The sequence below is a fragment of the Sceloporus occidentalis genome, unplaced genomic scaffold, assembly GCF_023333645.1.
Source record: "Sceloporus occidentalis isolate IW3139 unplaced genomic scaffold, rSceOcc1.0.p SCAF_22, whole genome shotgun sequence".
Taxonomy (NCBI): domain Eukaryota; kingdom Metazoa; phylum Chordata; class Lepidosauria; order Squamata; family Phrynosomatidae; genus Sceloporus; species Sceloporus occidentalis.
This window is the reverse complement of record NW_028317002.1, coordinates 9913728-9929613: the sequence shown is the minus strand read 5'-3', so window position 1 is coordinate 9929613 and position 15886 is coordinate 9913728. Positions and strand designations below refer to the sequence as shown.

At 40.5% G+C, this 15886-nt stretch overlaps 1 protein-coding gene across 1 annotated transcript in view; it reads right to left on the bottom strand.

Moving 5' to 3' along the window:
* The window catches only part of NXN (nucleoredoxin), a 59781-nt gene that overhangs the window by 18079 nt on the left and 25816 nt on the right, over positions 1-15886 (bottom strand). Inside the window, exon 2 of the mRNA XM_089484636.1 lies at positions 1207-1324. Within this exon, the coding sequence (XP_089340762.1) occupies positions 1207-1324 (118 nt within the window). The remainder of the gene's footprint in view (positions 1-1206; positions 1325-15886) is intronic.

The window sequence follows — 15886 nt, the reverse complement described above, 5'->3', positions numbered from 1 at the left end:
ACTGGCTCCTCCCCCTCCCATACACCACTTTGCCTCCTCCTCCCTCCCATACACCACTCTGCCTCCTCCCCCCTCCCATACACAACTCTGCCTCCTCCCCCCTCCCATACACCACTCTGCCTCCTCCCCCCTCCCATACTCCACTCTGCCTCCTGTCAGCAACGGAGGTTCACAACACACCAGGGAGCCGGGTAGAGAGGCAGAGTGGCGTATGGGAGGGGGAGGAGCCAGAGTGGTGTATGGGAGGGTGGCTCCCATACACCCCTCTGATTCCTCCCCCTCCCATACACCGATCTGCCTCTTTCCCGACTCCCTGGTATTTTGTGAACCTCCGTTGCTGACACACACACTTTCACTGCGGGTTCATAGAAGCCTCAGTGTAAGTGAAGGGCAGTAACGGAGGCTGTCTGTGCGATGCAGACCCCCACCGGTTGACAGAGAGGATGATCCTCTGCAGGAGACCTCGATTCTCTGTCAGCCGGTGGGGGTCTGCACGATGTGAACAGACAGCCTCCGCCACTTACGCTGAGGCTTCTATGAAGCTGCAGTGAAAGTGCCTGTCAACAACGGAGGTTCACAAAATACCAGGGAGTCGGGAGAGAGGCAGAGCGGTGTATGGGAGGGGGGAGGAGTCAGAGGGGTGCATGGAAGTGGAGGGGAGAGACGGAAGTTGTCTGTGCGTATCGCAGGGACACCCGCCGGCTGACAGGATTCTAGTGTTATAATCCGATCTCTGTTTGAGGTCGGATTATATAAGGAGAGGAGTTTTTCAGAGCATTTGCTCTGAAAAAACCTCTTTTTAATAATCGATAAAAATCGATTCGACTAATCGATAATGAAAATCGTTGTCAACGATTTTAATTATCGATTATTATCGATTTTATCGATTAGTTGTTTCAGCCCTATTAACAACAATGCACCACTCACATTATTACTGCCCTTTCAGACTATGGTTGAGAGTTTTTTCTTTATTCTTTTACTCCGTTTAATAGCTATACATTTTAAAAAACAAATGAACCATATGGAGTACAAAACTGTTGAAAATCTTGCTATGTTTCATTCCCTCTATGGCCAGTATGCTCATTCACATGGCTCTTTATTGTAGATATATGAAATGTGGTATTTTTATTTCAATCAAGGACTAAAGAAGTTGCTCAGAAGATATCATTACATCTGGTAAAATATAAACAGCTAAAAAGTACTCACCTTCTGGGTCATCTTTTATTAACAGGAGACCATTCCTGCATACAGTCTTCCCTGTGGAAGCCTCAATAAAGATCAGTGATGGAATGTTGGAAATGCGGTATTTGTTCCACAGCTTCAGCTGCAATGCAAAAGAAATCATCAATGTCTGTACATTATCAACCGCATAGACATATTGCAAATTTATAAAATACCTAACACATGTATCTTTCAAATACTAAGAATCAGACAAGAGTTCTGGCATCATCCTACTTAGCGGTAATTGTTCTACAAGTAGGGTAGCTATCTGAGTGCTCAAAGTTGTTTGCCCCCATGGTCAGGCATAGGGTGGCTCCATATTACTGGGTTTGTTGCTCTTTAGAGCTATCTGTTGCCTACACTCCTTCATATATCATTTGTGAGGAGCTCTATATAGGTCTATCACAAAGAATATTTTACCTTAATCAAAAGAGCGTAAGTCAAGAGTTGTTTTGTTGAAAACCACAAAATCACTTTTTATGACATCATTAGAAACACATTTCATTCACTTTAGCCACAGAACACAGTAAAGCTATTGGACTTTTGGCAAACTAATAAGAAAATCTAAAAGTTGAAAAAAAGATACAAACTAAGCAGCCAATCGGGGAGAGGTCTAGTTCATAATTGCAAAAATTACAAAAGCCAGACAAATATCCCAAAAGTAAATCCATCCCAAGAGACGTGTTTTTAGCCTTGCTCGTATTAGCAAAGCATTTTCCTTTTTGCTCACAAAGTGATGATTGAGGTATTTTATTTAGTTTACAGACAACATATAGGCCTACTGAATTATGCTTCTGGGCAGGGTTGGCCAGCTACCTAAGGAAGGCCAACTATATAGCATGGCCAAACTTGGTATTAGAGAGAAAAGCGTAGGAGTAAGACATAATGCTTAGCTACAATGTTGGCATGCTAAACAGGGGAGATGGATTGTTATTGTTCGACCATGTGGATCCATATATAATTAAATCAGTTCCTTTAACTACGGGTGATTTTATATTGGATAAAAAGGAAGTTGTTTCTGAAGCGTGTATCCAGTTTCAATGAAATCCCTTAATTTAAGAAGATGACTCGTGCCAACTGTATTGATTTCTCTCACAAGGACAATTCAATAGCTGGGCATCAGCAGAATGAGAATCTTAAACAGTCGTATTAGAAAATCACAGTGGAAGTATCTGATCCAAATTTAATATCTAAACAAGAACAAACTAAATCAGATGAAAAGTAACAGTAATACTTCGAGGGTCGTGATGTTAAGGAATTGCGCATAAGGAAATGAAGAGGAAAAGATATTATACTTTATTTATAAAGCGCCTACAGATTCTGCAGCGACAATGTTACAGATAACGGCAAGTACAATACAGCAATTGACATAGAGATACAAGAGGAATGAATGTTTTCAGCTTGTCAACTGGAAAGACTTAAGCCATTAGCTTAATTCAAAACGAACGAAAAACAAACCGCAGAGCATTGAGATGGTAATAAGCAACTCAACCTCTGCAAACACTCAACACATAACACAAGAGGTAAAACTGAATGAATTTCCAGTACCATGGAATGCGCTATCGGTTCTAGGTGGCAGTGGGTACGGTTTCCATGGAATGCTGGCAGGATACAGCCTGAAGGTGTGGTTGTCCCTGCAGACACTGGGCATTAGCCACAGGTCAGAGCTACAATACTATTAGAGACAAAAGCTACGAGATGTTGTGACGGTCCATTGTGCACATTGTCTTAAATTATGGCCAGGCCTGTCCTGTAGCAAGAAATATGATTCTGCATTCTGATGCACTTGATCGTTATCAGGAAAGAGACAGGCAAGTGACAGCAGCACATCACCAGTACAATGTATGGCTAGGACGTTTAAAATCTGGGGTGACAAAAAATATGTTGACACCAACGGCCACACTGTGGTTAACATGGCTTCTGCATAACTCTACAAATGTCATAAACCCCTATATAATTTTGCCTCTCTGTTTTACTTCTCACATTCACCTATGTGATCTCTTAAACTGCTCAACTAATAAGTACTTAAATAATGACACCCAACATGTCTCATCAGTAAAAATACAAAACTCCCACAGTATAAACTAACATTTGTGGGTATGAAAGAATATAAATCCAAGACAGATCAACTGGTTTAATTTCCTGCACTGTTGACTGGCCATGTGTGCTACGTATAACACTATGTACTGTAGGCTCCTGGCAGACATGTGAGGATTTTACACATACTAAAAAGGATATTATAGGCAAGTGGAAAATCCAGCATATTTGGCAGATCAGTTGAAAGTAGCCAAATCATGCTACCTGATCTACAATCTAAATTGGAAGGAACCCCACTGCCCATAAAAGATTTGGATAACACAGATTTGCAAAGACATTTTTTGGTGTAGTATACAGCTTTTTTCCCCTTTTAAATAATCTAAAGACAATAGCTTTCTATAGAGAGTTGATAATCGTGGAAAAACCGAGTATTAACTAAAAAGGTAGAGAGAGACCTGTAAGAGAAAGGTATAGCAATATTAACTATTCCTGTTTAGTGTGATTATCGTACAATAACTAGAGAGTCACATCTAATATAACAGGAATATTGGTATTTAATTCTTAGCTCAGCAGCTATTACGTCGCATTTATACCGGTCACACAGCCCTTCTCCATGGGGGGTATGGGGAGGTTGAACCGGACCCTGCCGATTTAGAATTGCAGAAGAAAGAAGCACTGAAACCACTGACCAAATGTTTTTTTGTTTTTATTTTTCCTGGCTAACTACTACACAAATATAAAGTGCTATTTTAAAAGCTACAGCAGTTTGTGGCTTACATCTTCATGCGTACATAAATACATCTCAAATATCTAATTTTAAGTGTAAAACAAATACCATGAAAATGGACCAAGTTTTATCCTACATAAATATTTGCCTTTATTATTAAATACATATCAAATAGTATCCAAACACTATTAAATGAAATGCCCTTCGCATCCAAGTGACTATTTTTGCTGTGTGTTTGAGTAATCTCTGCTTTTTTTATTATTATTATACCCATACAAAATTTCAGAACAAAAGACTTTCCTCAACAGTACTTTAAGGAAGCTCATAACAAACACACACACTATGTAATTTATATAGTTAAAATATAGTAATAATATACTATGATCAGAACAGATCACATTATACTATGGGATAAAATGTAACATTTTATAACATACAAACTAATCCATAATTAAAATAAACAAAACTATGTCAATTTCCTCCCCTCCTCACAATTAGAGTACGAGTAGAGTGAGCAAAAGGGATTAAACTCTGATCTCAGAGATGGTGGCCACACTATGTGAATACTGTGATTCTCTAATCACGCTGATCATGTGACCAGCTATAAGCAGGCTGCATGGAAGCGCACCCTTCACATCTGACGCCATCATAACAGATTTAATCTGAAAACCATGGAATGTTATTAAAGATGCAGAGAGGTTAATATCAGTCACTGCTGTCCGTAGGCAAACTATGGCTGAAGGGCCCCCTTCTGCATGCACTTGATATCGTAGGAAAGAACCTGGGTGCCATGCCATTCTACCAGCCCAGCGACCTAAGCAAGGTCAACTATATAGTATAGTCAAGCTTGGCGTTAGTGAGAAAGGCTTATGGGTAAGCGGTAAATTAAGCGCAAAACGCGTTAAGCTATTGATCCTCCAATCTGTTTCATTAGAAGTTATGAAGAATAAAAAACAAACTGGAGCAACTTTGGAGTGCGGGACTTGGATTTCTTTCGATGCAGCTCTTGGGCGCTTGAAGGAAGAGCTGTGACTATCGATGTTACGCTCCTGTCAGTGAGGCTGCTGTGTGCGGAGAGTCGGCATCAGTGTTCCCTCTAAGCTGTGCACTTGTGCGCGTGCACATAGCATTTTTAGAGAGCGCACATGTCCAAAAATTGTGCGCACAACAGTTTTTCCCAATAAAGAAAAATATATATTTTTTTTGATACTTTATGTGGCGCGGATATTGTGCGCACAAAATTTTTGCGCTGGGAAAATTTTTGCACAAGAGAAATTTTCTGCGCACTCCACCTAAGAAAAATTAGATGGAACATTGGTCGGCATGTAGCCCGGGAAGTCCTTGGTATTGGGAAGTCCTTTGTATTAGGGAGTCCTATGTTCCCTGACACATGCTATACATGTGTTGGATACGAATACTAATGGCATTGCTTAGATTCTGGGTTTATGCAGGATTTGTACATACATAGGAAGTTTAATGAGGTGGAAAATTATTGTCTTTTTGCTTAGTGTTTAACTGATCCATCCTATAATGATTAATAATTTTTACATGTGCAATAAAAACAGTGTGCTTGATGCAGGAGTCCAAAAGTTCCAGAATTACAAGCAATTTTGGTGCTCTGCGGCACAGATGCTAATGCCATCAAACCCAAGGCCACTGAAACCATGTAAGGCTAGGTTTCCACTTGGTTGTTTTTTTTGCTAAAAACGCCCATAAAAACGCCAATTCAGCCACACGGCGTTATTTTTGTGAAAATATGCTGCAGCCAGATGTTAGCTGTTCTTCAATAGGAAATCGCAGAATGCCATATCCACTTGGCGTTTTTCTGTTTGGCATTTTTTCAGTGCTCTTTGGCGTTTTTCTGCTTTTTTGGGCTCTGTGGCAGTTTTTCAAAATCGCAGCATGTTGACACTGGCGTTTTTTGCAAGGAAATCTTGGCGTTTTTCTCCAATAGAAGTCTATGGGAGAGAAAAAAACGCCATGAAAAAGCCATGTGGGTTTTGCCTTGGCGTTTTTTATGGCGTTTTTTTCCACAGTTACAATGCAGAGGATGGACCCAGTATCTGTGTGTCCTACGAGAAATAGGCTGGAAACAAACAGTTTCACACAAAACAAAGTTCATATTGAATTTTACACCATTTGGAACAAACATGCCATTACAAACAAACAAACATACCCAACTGGATCCTGCGTGCCAAAAGCAACAGCAAACAATTTGCACCATCATTTGGGGCCAATCTTCCTAGAGGAGAAGACATTCGGAATAAAGCATTCCTTACAAACCACAGAAAAGAGACAAAAGGGTCCGCCGGGGCGTGCTTAAGTAGAACTCTACCAAGGAAATGACATCAGGAGGGGGCAGATACTTGCCATTTATCCTAATCCCTTTTAGCTGGGTGAAAATTCCAACGTGTAAAGGCTGGAAAAACTGCCTAAGGTCAAAAAAGTAATTTCCACAGAAAGGCTAAAACGCCAGAAAAAACGCCAAAACGCAGGAGAATGCAGTAGCAGTTTTCTTGGCAGTTTTCCTGGTGTTTTTCATCAAGAAAAAAACGCAGGACAAAAACCCAAGTGGAAACCTAGCCTAAATCCCACAGGGCCAAGAAGCAATGGAGGACAAGTCAAAAGACTGACCTCAGCAGCATTTCTACTTGCTCTATATTGCAAGTTCACTCTTAAGATGGGTGCCACTCTGTGTACATTAAACCAAATGTTTAAATTAGAGAAGACACACTCACAATTGTGTTCAAGAGATTGAAAAGGTCTTATAACCACTTATCTACCACTCTCTCAGTAGAGTAATACTTCCTTACTTTACATTTCCTTTGACTGGCACAAAATATAGGAATAAATTATACTTTTCATGCGACTTTCTGCTACATTATATACACATTCCTTACAACCAGTAGACAACAACAAAGGATATAAAAGCATGACATTAGTTCCCCTTTGAAGTGTTTTATTTCCAAGCCAGAAGAAGAGGCAACCTTGCTTTCCTTGTGCTTAAGTGTTTAGCACTATTGGAGATAATGGGTATCATTGACAAGCTGCTGTTTACAAGTAGGACACACACAGTTATGTCCAAAAACAATTCAATAAAAGCCGAGTTTGTGAAGATCATTGCGTTTATCAGTGTGCAGAAATTGACATTTTCAAAGAGGGTTTGCTATAAAGAGCACATCTGTAGTTCAAAGTGGAGACATCACCATAGTAACCAACTGATTGTTTCTGCTGATGGCTCTATATTATACCAGAAGCGCTCTTTACACATAAATATGAATATATGTCGCTCCTTCGCAAAATAACAGAATTGAAGGACCAGCATTTGATATCCCAAGTACACCATACACGCACATTATATACACACAGGGTATATATATATCACTTCTTTATTTTTTAAACCTTAGAACAATTTTAGTCCCCTTGCAATTGATAAGAAATATTCAATGTATGTACAGTATGACATAATAGGTGGGTGTGCTCAGAATTCTTGGCATTTCCTTAGCTACATATGTTTCTTGTTTCTAACCTCTTTCCCAAACAGGAGATTGGAGAAGCGTCATGCTGGGTTAGCAGAGTCCCACATCAAAATTTTAACTGTACCTGGCTTGTGGCCCTAATTTGCTGTTCAGGGCTCCAATATAAAAGCAATTTTCCATGAGTGCAAGTTTTTCCTGTTAAGTCACAGCAAGATATGGTTTGGACAATCCAGTCCATTGATGCTGAAGCTAAGCGAGTTACTGGAAAATGTGAAAGAAAAGTCGGTCACCGTAAGAAACCTACACCGTGCAGCAGCTAAGGAGACCGGAGTCATTTACCTTTCCATGGCTAATGAACCCGTGTGTGGTAGTGAATAATGCTGACAGATCTACAGAGCACACAAAGCCAATTGCCCTGCACATAACTTGAAGGCTGGAGATGAAACAACTTAGCTGCAGACTTTCAGCTTTAATTCATGGGGTTGAACAAAAATATCATGTGAAATGTTTAGGAAGTGCAACCATTATTGCAGAGACTCAAATGTACCGTATTGGCTCGAATATAGGCCGCACTTTTTTCCCCCACTTTAAGTCTTAAAAGTTGGGGTGCGGCCTATATTCGGGGTCTAGCGCCCGAATGGGGCAGGCAGCGGGGTTAGGATACAGATCCCCCTCAGCGGTGCAGGGGACCTGCATCCTACTTTCCGATCCGCTCAGACAGCCTCCCTTGCCAGCACTTTCCACCGGGGGTGGGTGCCGAAACGGGAGGTTGTCTAAGCGCATCGTGCGGAAGGTCACCGGCTGCGGAGGTTGTTTACCCGCATCGCCGCAGCCGCTGACCGTCCGCACGATGCGTTTTACCTCTGCCCCCAAGACTTACCAGAGCAGACTCCCGGGTGTCTTGCGGGGCCGGTGGGGGACATCTACGCAATACGCGTATACAACTTCCGGTGCCGGCACATCCGCTTTAAAAAAGCACCAAACTTTTAGGGGGCGGCCTATATCCGAGCCAATACGGTAATTGGAAAAATCAACACAATTATAAATAAAATGTTCATTTTTAATACTTTGTCATGAATCCTTTACAGGCAATGACTGCTTGAAGTCTGGAACGCATGGACATCACCAAACACTGGGTTTCCAGCTTTGTGATGTTTTGCCAGGCCTTTACTGCAGCTGTCTTCAGTTGTTTGGGGGTCTTTGTGCCTTAAGTTTTTTTTTCAGCAAGTGAAATGCATGCTTGATCAGGTTGTCCTGATCATCTGTAATGTGAAGCAATGTCCAATCAGCTTCGCTGAATTAGGCTGAATCTGAGCAGACAATATATCCCTATACACTTTAGAATTAATTTGGCTACTTCTGTCGCATCATCAACAAACACTAGTGTCCCAGTGCTGTTGGAAGCCAAGCATTCCCACGCCATCACACTTCCACCAACGTGCTTTACAGATGACGTGATATGCTTCGGATCATGAGCCGTTCTAAGCCTTCACCATACTTTTTTTCGTCCCATCATTCTGTTACAGGTTGATCTTGGTTTCATTTGTCCAAGGAATGCTGTTTGAGAACTGGGGTGGCTTTTTTAGATGTTTTTGGCAAAGTCTAATCTGGCCTTTTGCCAGATTTGCTCTTGTGAAGCATTCTGTTTATGGTAGACTTGGATAACGATATGCCTACCTCCTGGAGATTGTTCTTCATTTGGATGGATCTTGTGAAGGGGTTTTTCTTTACCATGAAAAGGATCTTGCGATCATCCAACACTGTTGTCTTCTGTGGACGTCTATGCCTTTTTGTGTTGTAGACCTCACCAGTGCATTCTTTTTTTTTTTCTCTCAGAATGTACCAAACTGTTGATTTGGCCGTTCCCGCTACCTCTCTGATGGATTTTTTTTTTGCAGCCTAAGGATGGCTGCAATGAGAGCATGTTGTTCACAGCAACAACTTCCAAACGTGAATGCCACACCTCAACTCAATTCCAGACCTTTTACCTGATTAATTGATAACTTAATAACGAAGGAATAGCCCACACCTGCCCAGCATTGATTCAATTCAATCTAAAAAGGGTTAATCAAAAGGTGATTCAAAAAAGAAAAGAACATTCACACGAGTGGGGCTTCTAGACAAGGTATTGTGTATGCGATGGCATGGTTTATCTATACACGCATGATGATGTTTTTTGGTTTGTTTTTTTTTAAAACGTGTCCATATTTGAAAGCCCAATTAGTTTACGTTAATGTGGCTATTTCTTGTGAATGGTCCTTCTAACCCTAAAATGTGCACCATTCTAAGTGATGGCAGGGAAAAGTTGGGTATATCTTATCAGAACTTTTGCATGCTGTATTTCTCCATATGACGTAATGTACCTGAACTGCGCTATTGCTTTCACCTTAGAAAAATGCATGTGGAAGACTTTTTCTGGTGTGTCCTACACTAAGATGACTGCTGTTCGGCAGCTGCTTCTGATCTTTCTGATCAGCCAAAGCTAACACAGATGTAAAATCCATCAGGCAATTCTCAGCTGGGCTTTGTGCTGATTCCTGGACATAAGGGGCAGCCATTTGCCTGGCAAGTTGACCTTTTGGGCTCTTGATCTTCAGCTGTGTGAACTTTGCTACAAAATCACAGTCTAGCCTCTTGCTTACTTTACTACTTGAGATGCCAGCAGGTAGACTTCTTATCAAGCAACATGCTGAAGTGCCACACTATAGGTTTGGATTGTAGCCAACCGCACAGAGTTCCAGAAAGAGGTACGCAACTGCTCATGATCACCGAATAATAATGTTTAACTGAATGTTGACTCAATAGAAAGAAGAAAACAAAACTATCTAGTCCTGTGTAGAAAGTTACTAGCAACTGGTATTTTGTTAACACAATGCCAGAGGTCATGGGCACTGGTTGTTATGGTGAACGGTCCACTTTAAGTACTTGGCACCAGAATTTCTCTTTGCAGTCATAAAAGAGGCATTAACACATATACAACACCATCACATCGTCGTATAAGCAACATTGAAAAATCAATCTTCTTCCTCCATATCCCCCCATATGCATTTGCCAAGTAATGTACTTACTACCAAAAAGCCCCAGTGCTGCTTGGGGCAGAGTGCTAACCAGACTTGTGCGCACATGTAGGAGAAGCCCTGCCACTGATTTCAATAGGAGCACTTTCCTGACATTGATTAGATGCTTCAAGCAGGATCTCAGAGGCACAAAACATCAGGCCATCCAGGGGAGCTGCAGCTTCTCCCTAAATACTTTTTTTTCCTTTTCTGCCTTAAAGAAAGCATTTGAAGGTACTTACAGAGGACCTTCATATACATTAATTGTTCAACTGGGACAGTAGCGTTGAGAAAAAGACCGGAACACATGCCAGCTCAATCTCCAATCAATGTGCGCTAACATTTACTTTTTCTAAATAAGATGAGGTAGAAAAAACACAGCAGTGTCTGTTTAGATCTGAAGAGAGCACATAACACCTGACTAGAAACACACGCAATTATGGAGAAGCAAACGTTTTACCCTCAACCTATAAGTTCTGAAAAGTTTCAGCCCAAAGGTGTTTATAATTACATGTGTATTCATATTCACATAAGGTGACTTAAGGCCATGTAGGGGAAAAGTGAAAGACATATCAAGCCACTATGAACCCTTCCTGTTTCTCTTAGTATCTGGAGGCTGGCAGCTGCACATTCTATGATTAGACCTGCTAAAGGGTGCATCAGGCAAGGTATCCGTTCAAGTTACACACGATTTCTTGAGTTGTTCCATCTGGTCAGTTACTAAACACTCGCCATGGGTTCCTTCCCATTTGGCATTATCCAGCAATCTCTCTTAACCCTTTCCGCCAGGGGCTGTTGTTTAAACCAGCTGACAAGGTTGTGTCCAGAGTGTCGAGTTTGTGCAGTTATAAAGGGCTAACACACAACGGGCTTCCAAGGTAACATAGCCGAACTCTCAGCAATTCTCAGTGCCATCATCTGGTTATTTGTTAATCAGGGTAATTTTCAAACTCTGGGCAAATTGTGGCCCTTGAGGGCATTTCGCAAAGGCTAATTTAGGTCTCCATAAAAAAAATACAAAAAACGTAAAATCGGCACAGAGGAATTGTTTTAGTCATGATTTAGGCTAGGTTTCCACTTGGGTTTTTGTCCTGCGTTTTTTTTCTTGATGAAAAACGCCAAGAAAACTGCCACTGCATTTTCCTGCGTTTTGGCGTTTTTTTCTGGAGTTTTTTCTGGCGTTTTAGCCTTTCTGTGGAAATTGCTTTTTTTGACCTTAGGCAGTTTTTCCAGCCTTTACAAGTTAGAAGTTTCACCCAGCTAAAAGGGATTAGGATAAATGGCAAGTATCTGCCCCCTGATGTCATTTACTTGGTAGAGTTCTACTTAAACGCCCCGGCGGACCCTTTTGTCACTTTTCTGTGGTTTGTAAGGCATGCTTTATTCCGAATGTCTGCTCCTCTAAGAAGATTGGCCCCAAATGATGGTGCAAATTGTTTGCTGTTGCTTTTGGCACGCAGGATCCAGTTGATGCGTCGCGTATGTTTGTTTGTAATGGCATGTTTGTTCCAAATGGTGTAAAATTCAATATGAACTTTGTTTTGTGTGAAACTGTTTGTTTCCAGCCTATTTCTCGTAGGACACACAGATACTGGGTCCATCCTCTGCATTGTAACTGTGGAAAAAACGCCATAAAAAACGCCAAGGCAATAAACCCACATGGCTTTTTCATGGCGTTTTTTCTCTCCCATAGACTTCTATTGGAGAAAAACGCCAAGATTTCCTTGCAAAAAACGTCAGAGTGTCAACATGCTGCGATTTTGAAAAACTGCCACAGAGCCCAAAAAAGCAGAAAAACGCCAAAGAGGACTGAAAAAACGCCAAACAAAAAAACGCCAAGTGGATATGGCATTCTGCGATTTCCTATTGAAGAACAGCTAACATCTGGCTGCTGCGTTTTTTCACTAAAAAAACGCCAGGTGGCGCTATTGGCGTTTTTATGGGCGTTTTTAGCTAAAAAAAAACAAGTGGAAACCTAGCCTTAGGGAGATGCACACTAAACTCCTTCTTTGGACTCAAAATCCCTGTTTGCACATTTATTTTAAAGAATATATTTTCAGATGAGGACTATAACAAAAAAATCTCATTAAGCAGTTAAAGGAGCATTTCTCAGCTCCAGTGGCAAGGCCATACATAGCTCCGCTGCGTCGAATTACATACAATTCATTCATTCATTTCATTTTTCTGTCAGGAGTTAATTTCCGCAATCAGAAGACAGCAGTTTCCTATTTAGCCTCCGAAATGTCATTTTACATTGTGTCCACTTTTTCTTTTACATCAAATCCGCCTATCGTGGAAAGCTTTAGTCATTGATAAGGAGTGGCGCCAGCCTGCTAAATGTGGCTAATGCAATCAGTTCTCTTTTCATTCTGAAAATAAATTGTTTAGAATAAATATTGCATATCGCTCTATTATAATGTCCAATAATCTCTTTCAGCATTTATTTTCATGATGCAGCCTATATTACCAATAAACTGGCAATACTCTGATTAAAAACATAGCAGATCTGTGTTCCTCTACAGGTGAGAAACTGCCATTTGAAACATATATAATACATATAGTTGCAAACATATCAATGATTCTTTCATAATAACCAATGATTCTTTCAACTGGGACTAACTCAGGAAATAGCTCCTGCAGGAAAGGCTGAGGATGCCCTTCCTAATACATAGCTAATAAATCTCGCCTCACTGACTTGACTATGCATTATATAGGACAACCTCCCACACAAAAACCTCACAAGGATTGATGTATAATGGTTAGTGGCTTGTATGACTGATAGAATTGTAGGGGTTATACATAAAAAAGCAATCCTGATGCACACTAGAACAGTGAGAAACCCTCTATTGGTTGCTATGGTAACTGTAACCAAGCGAGTCTTGATTCATGCTGTAAACATTATCAGCAACAGAATGGCACCAGTAACCAAATTGGTTTGTTTAAGATCATATATAATTATGAAATAAAAACCCACAGGCAACAGGGACACACTGATAGAAAACAGTAACTACCCTTTGATGGTGTGCAGAAGAACACCCTGGGCACATTGGATACACAATCATAAGTGAAAAGAAAATACACAAGCTATTGCTTTTGGTTCATTTAATGATTAATAGGCAAACACCATAAGTTTGGACATAGTGGGAGAGATGCTTACACAAGAACAAACAAGCTTAGAATCCATAGGGAACAAGAGCCACTCAAGACTTCAGAAGAGTCTGTAGTTGAGTCCATGGTGCCATTGATGCACCACTGACGAGTTCATCACACACGTATTTGAAATACAAACAGCGTTGTTAGGGCTTTTCTTAGTCAATAAGTATTTAACATTTTTGGATAAGGAGATAGGATGATTCTGAAGGTCCAATTTATCTAAACACGCATCTCAAAATAAGTGATTTATATACTACTACATATATTTATATACTATACTACTATATCTAACACAGCAAAACTTGACAGTATATGTTTAATATGCACTTCAACACACATACAATCAGCCTGTTACATCAGTGCTGTGATTAAAAACCAAGAATCTTGTATCTGGGTGTCTATGCATGCCAGTGCATTCCTCCCAATGTGGCACAGTTCCTCCATAGATCTAGTTGTTCTCTGCTCCCTGATATTTGAAAAGGACTCCTGCTAAGAAGCCCTGCCAGCCAGTACAATGAAACGGAAGGGACACAAAGAACTATTCTTCATAAAAATTTTACAGTATGCAGTAGGCTCTGGCGGAAGAGAATATTTTTAAAGGCCTCACAGATGGCCTCAGAGACCTAACAGATAGTATAAATACTATATTGCAAACAGATATGGTGCATCTTGGATATCTTCTAAATTTATGAAGCTCTGGCAAGGAACTTTTGCTTAGTAGACGTGAAAACATTTTATATTAAATTAGTGCCTGAGGGACCTGCCCAAATTCTAAAAAGGAGGGGGAAACCAAATGCGAGACTGGAACACAGCTCACTCCCTTGGCAGACATTAGCACAGACGTAATCCTTACATCTTTTAACTCCTAAAACACACAATCTATTAATCCAGCCCGATACTTGGGATGAGGGAGGTCTGTTTAATGGACTGTAAGTACAATGAAAGGAGAAATTTAATTGGGGAGGTGCGTTCACGTTTGATGGCAAACAACTGAACACAGATTAGCAGGTTTCCTTTCGCTCGGTGCACAAAGAGTGGCACGCATTACACACGCCAGTATCCAGACTGTGTCAGCAAATGAAAACACTGTAATTGCAAGACAGCCAGAAAAATGCTCTACTTTGAACTGAAAGCACGTAAGAGACATATTTAGGTGGAAACCACACATTGTTCTTAGGATGGAAAGCTTTCACTTAGTCACCATCTCCTGACATCAATGCGGTTTATTTATAAGCTGCAATTAGAAATAAAAGAAAGATCTACTTAGGCAGCCTTCTAAAGAGACCCAAGTCCATCCCGTTTTTGAGAACAGGTTTAGCAGGAGAAATACGATAATCCTTCTTATGTCCTTTAGTGCCAGGTGGTATCTAAAACCGACCTAGTTCATCAATCCATGAAAGTATCAGGACGTCTAATTTAAAATATTTTATCTAAGGGGTATAATCAGGATCTTGCTAGAGAGCTGAGCATTTCATTTCTTGAGACTTCATTATGCTTCATGATCAGCCAGTGTGAGGAAATGACATTTGAGATTTCCCATTAAGCTATGCATTACACAGGGCCAGCTCACCTTTTTGTGCAGGACAGGCTCATGGGGACTAGCTCGTCATAATAAATAAAGTATAAATGTATAAATCTCCTCCAATGTGGGTTTATTGAACATATCCTTTAATCTTTGCTTCTGCTGTTACAAGGTTTAAAAGATATAGAGATACAACGGGAAGAAGTTGTGCTTTATTCCAGAAAGTGCCATAAAAGCAATGTCTTGCCAGGTTTGGGGAAAAGGTAGCTCATAACACCAAACACTACTTTAGGTTGTATTTTATGTAATTTTGAACTTTGATCATGCTAGGGATTTGCACACATAGCGAAACGCCACCAATCATTTTGTATACAGGTAGCACACTTGTGTTGCAACTGCATTTTTTTATTTTTTTTTTATGAACACTTTTTTTTTACGCACATCCACCTAACAACAATACGAAGAGCATTGCTGAGATTTCCTATGACCAGCGTGACCAATATGAATTAATCTTTCCTCTCGTTTTTGTTTTGCTGTCAGTTTTCCTCCTTGGCTTGAAAGGATTTCAAGTTTCCATGACTTCAGCCAGCTTACAGAGCATGGCAAGCAGACACATAGACTGATTATTTTCACAACCAGCAGATGCATTTAAATATCATTCCATAAGTTTCTTCAATGGGAAGCCAAATAA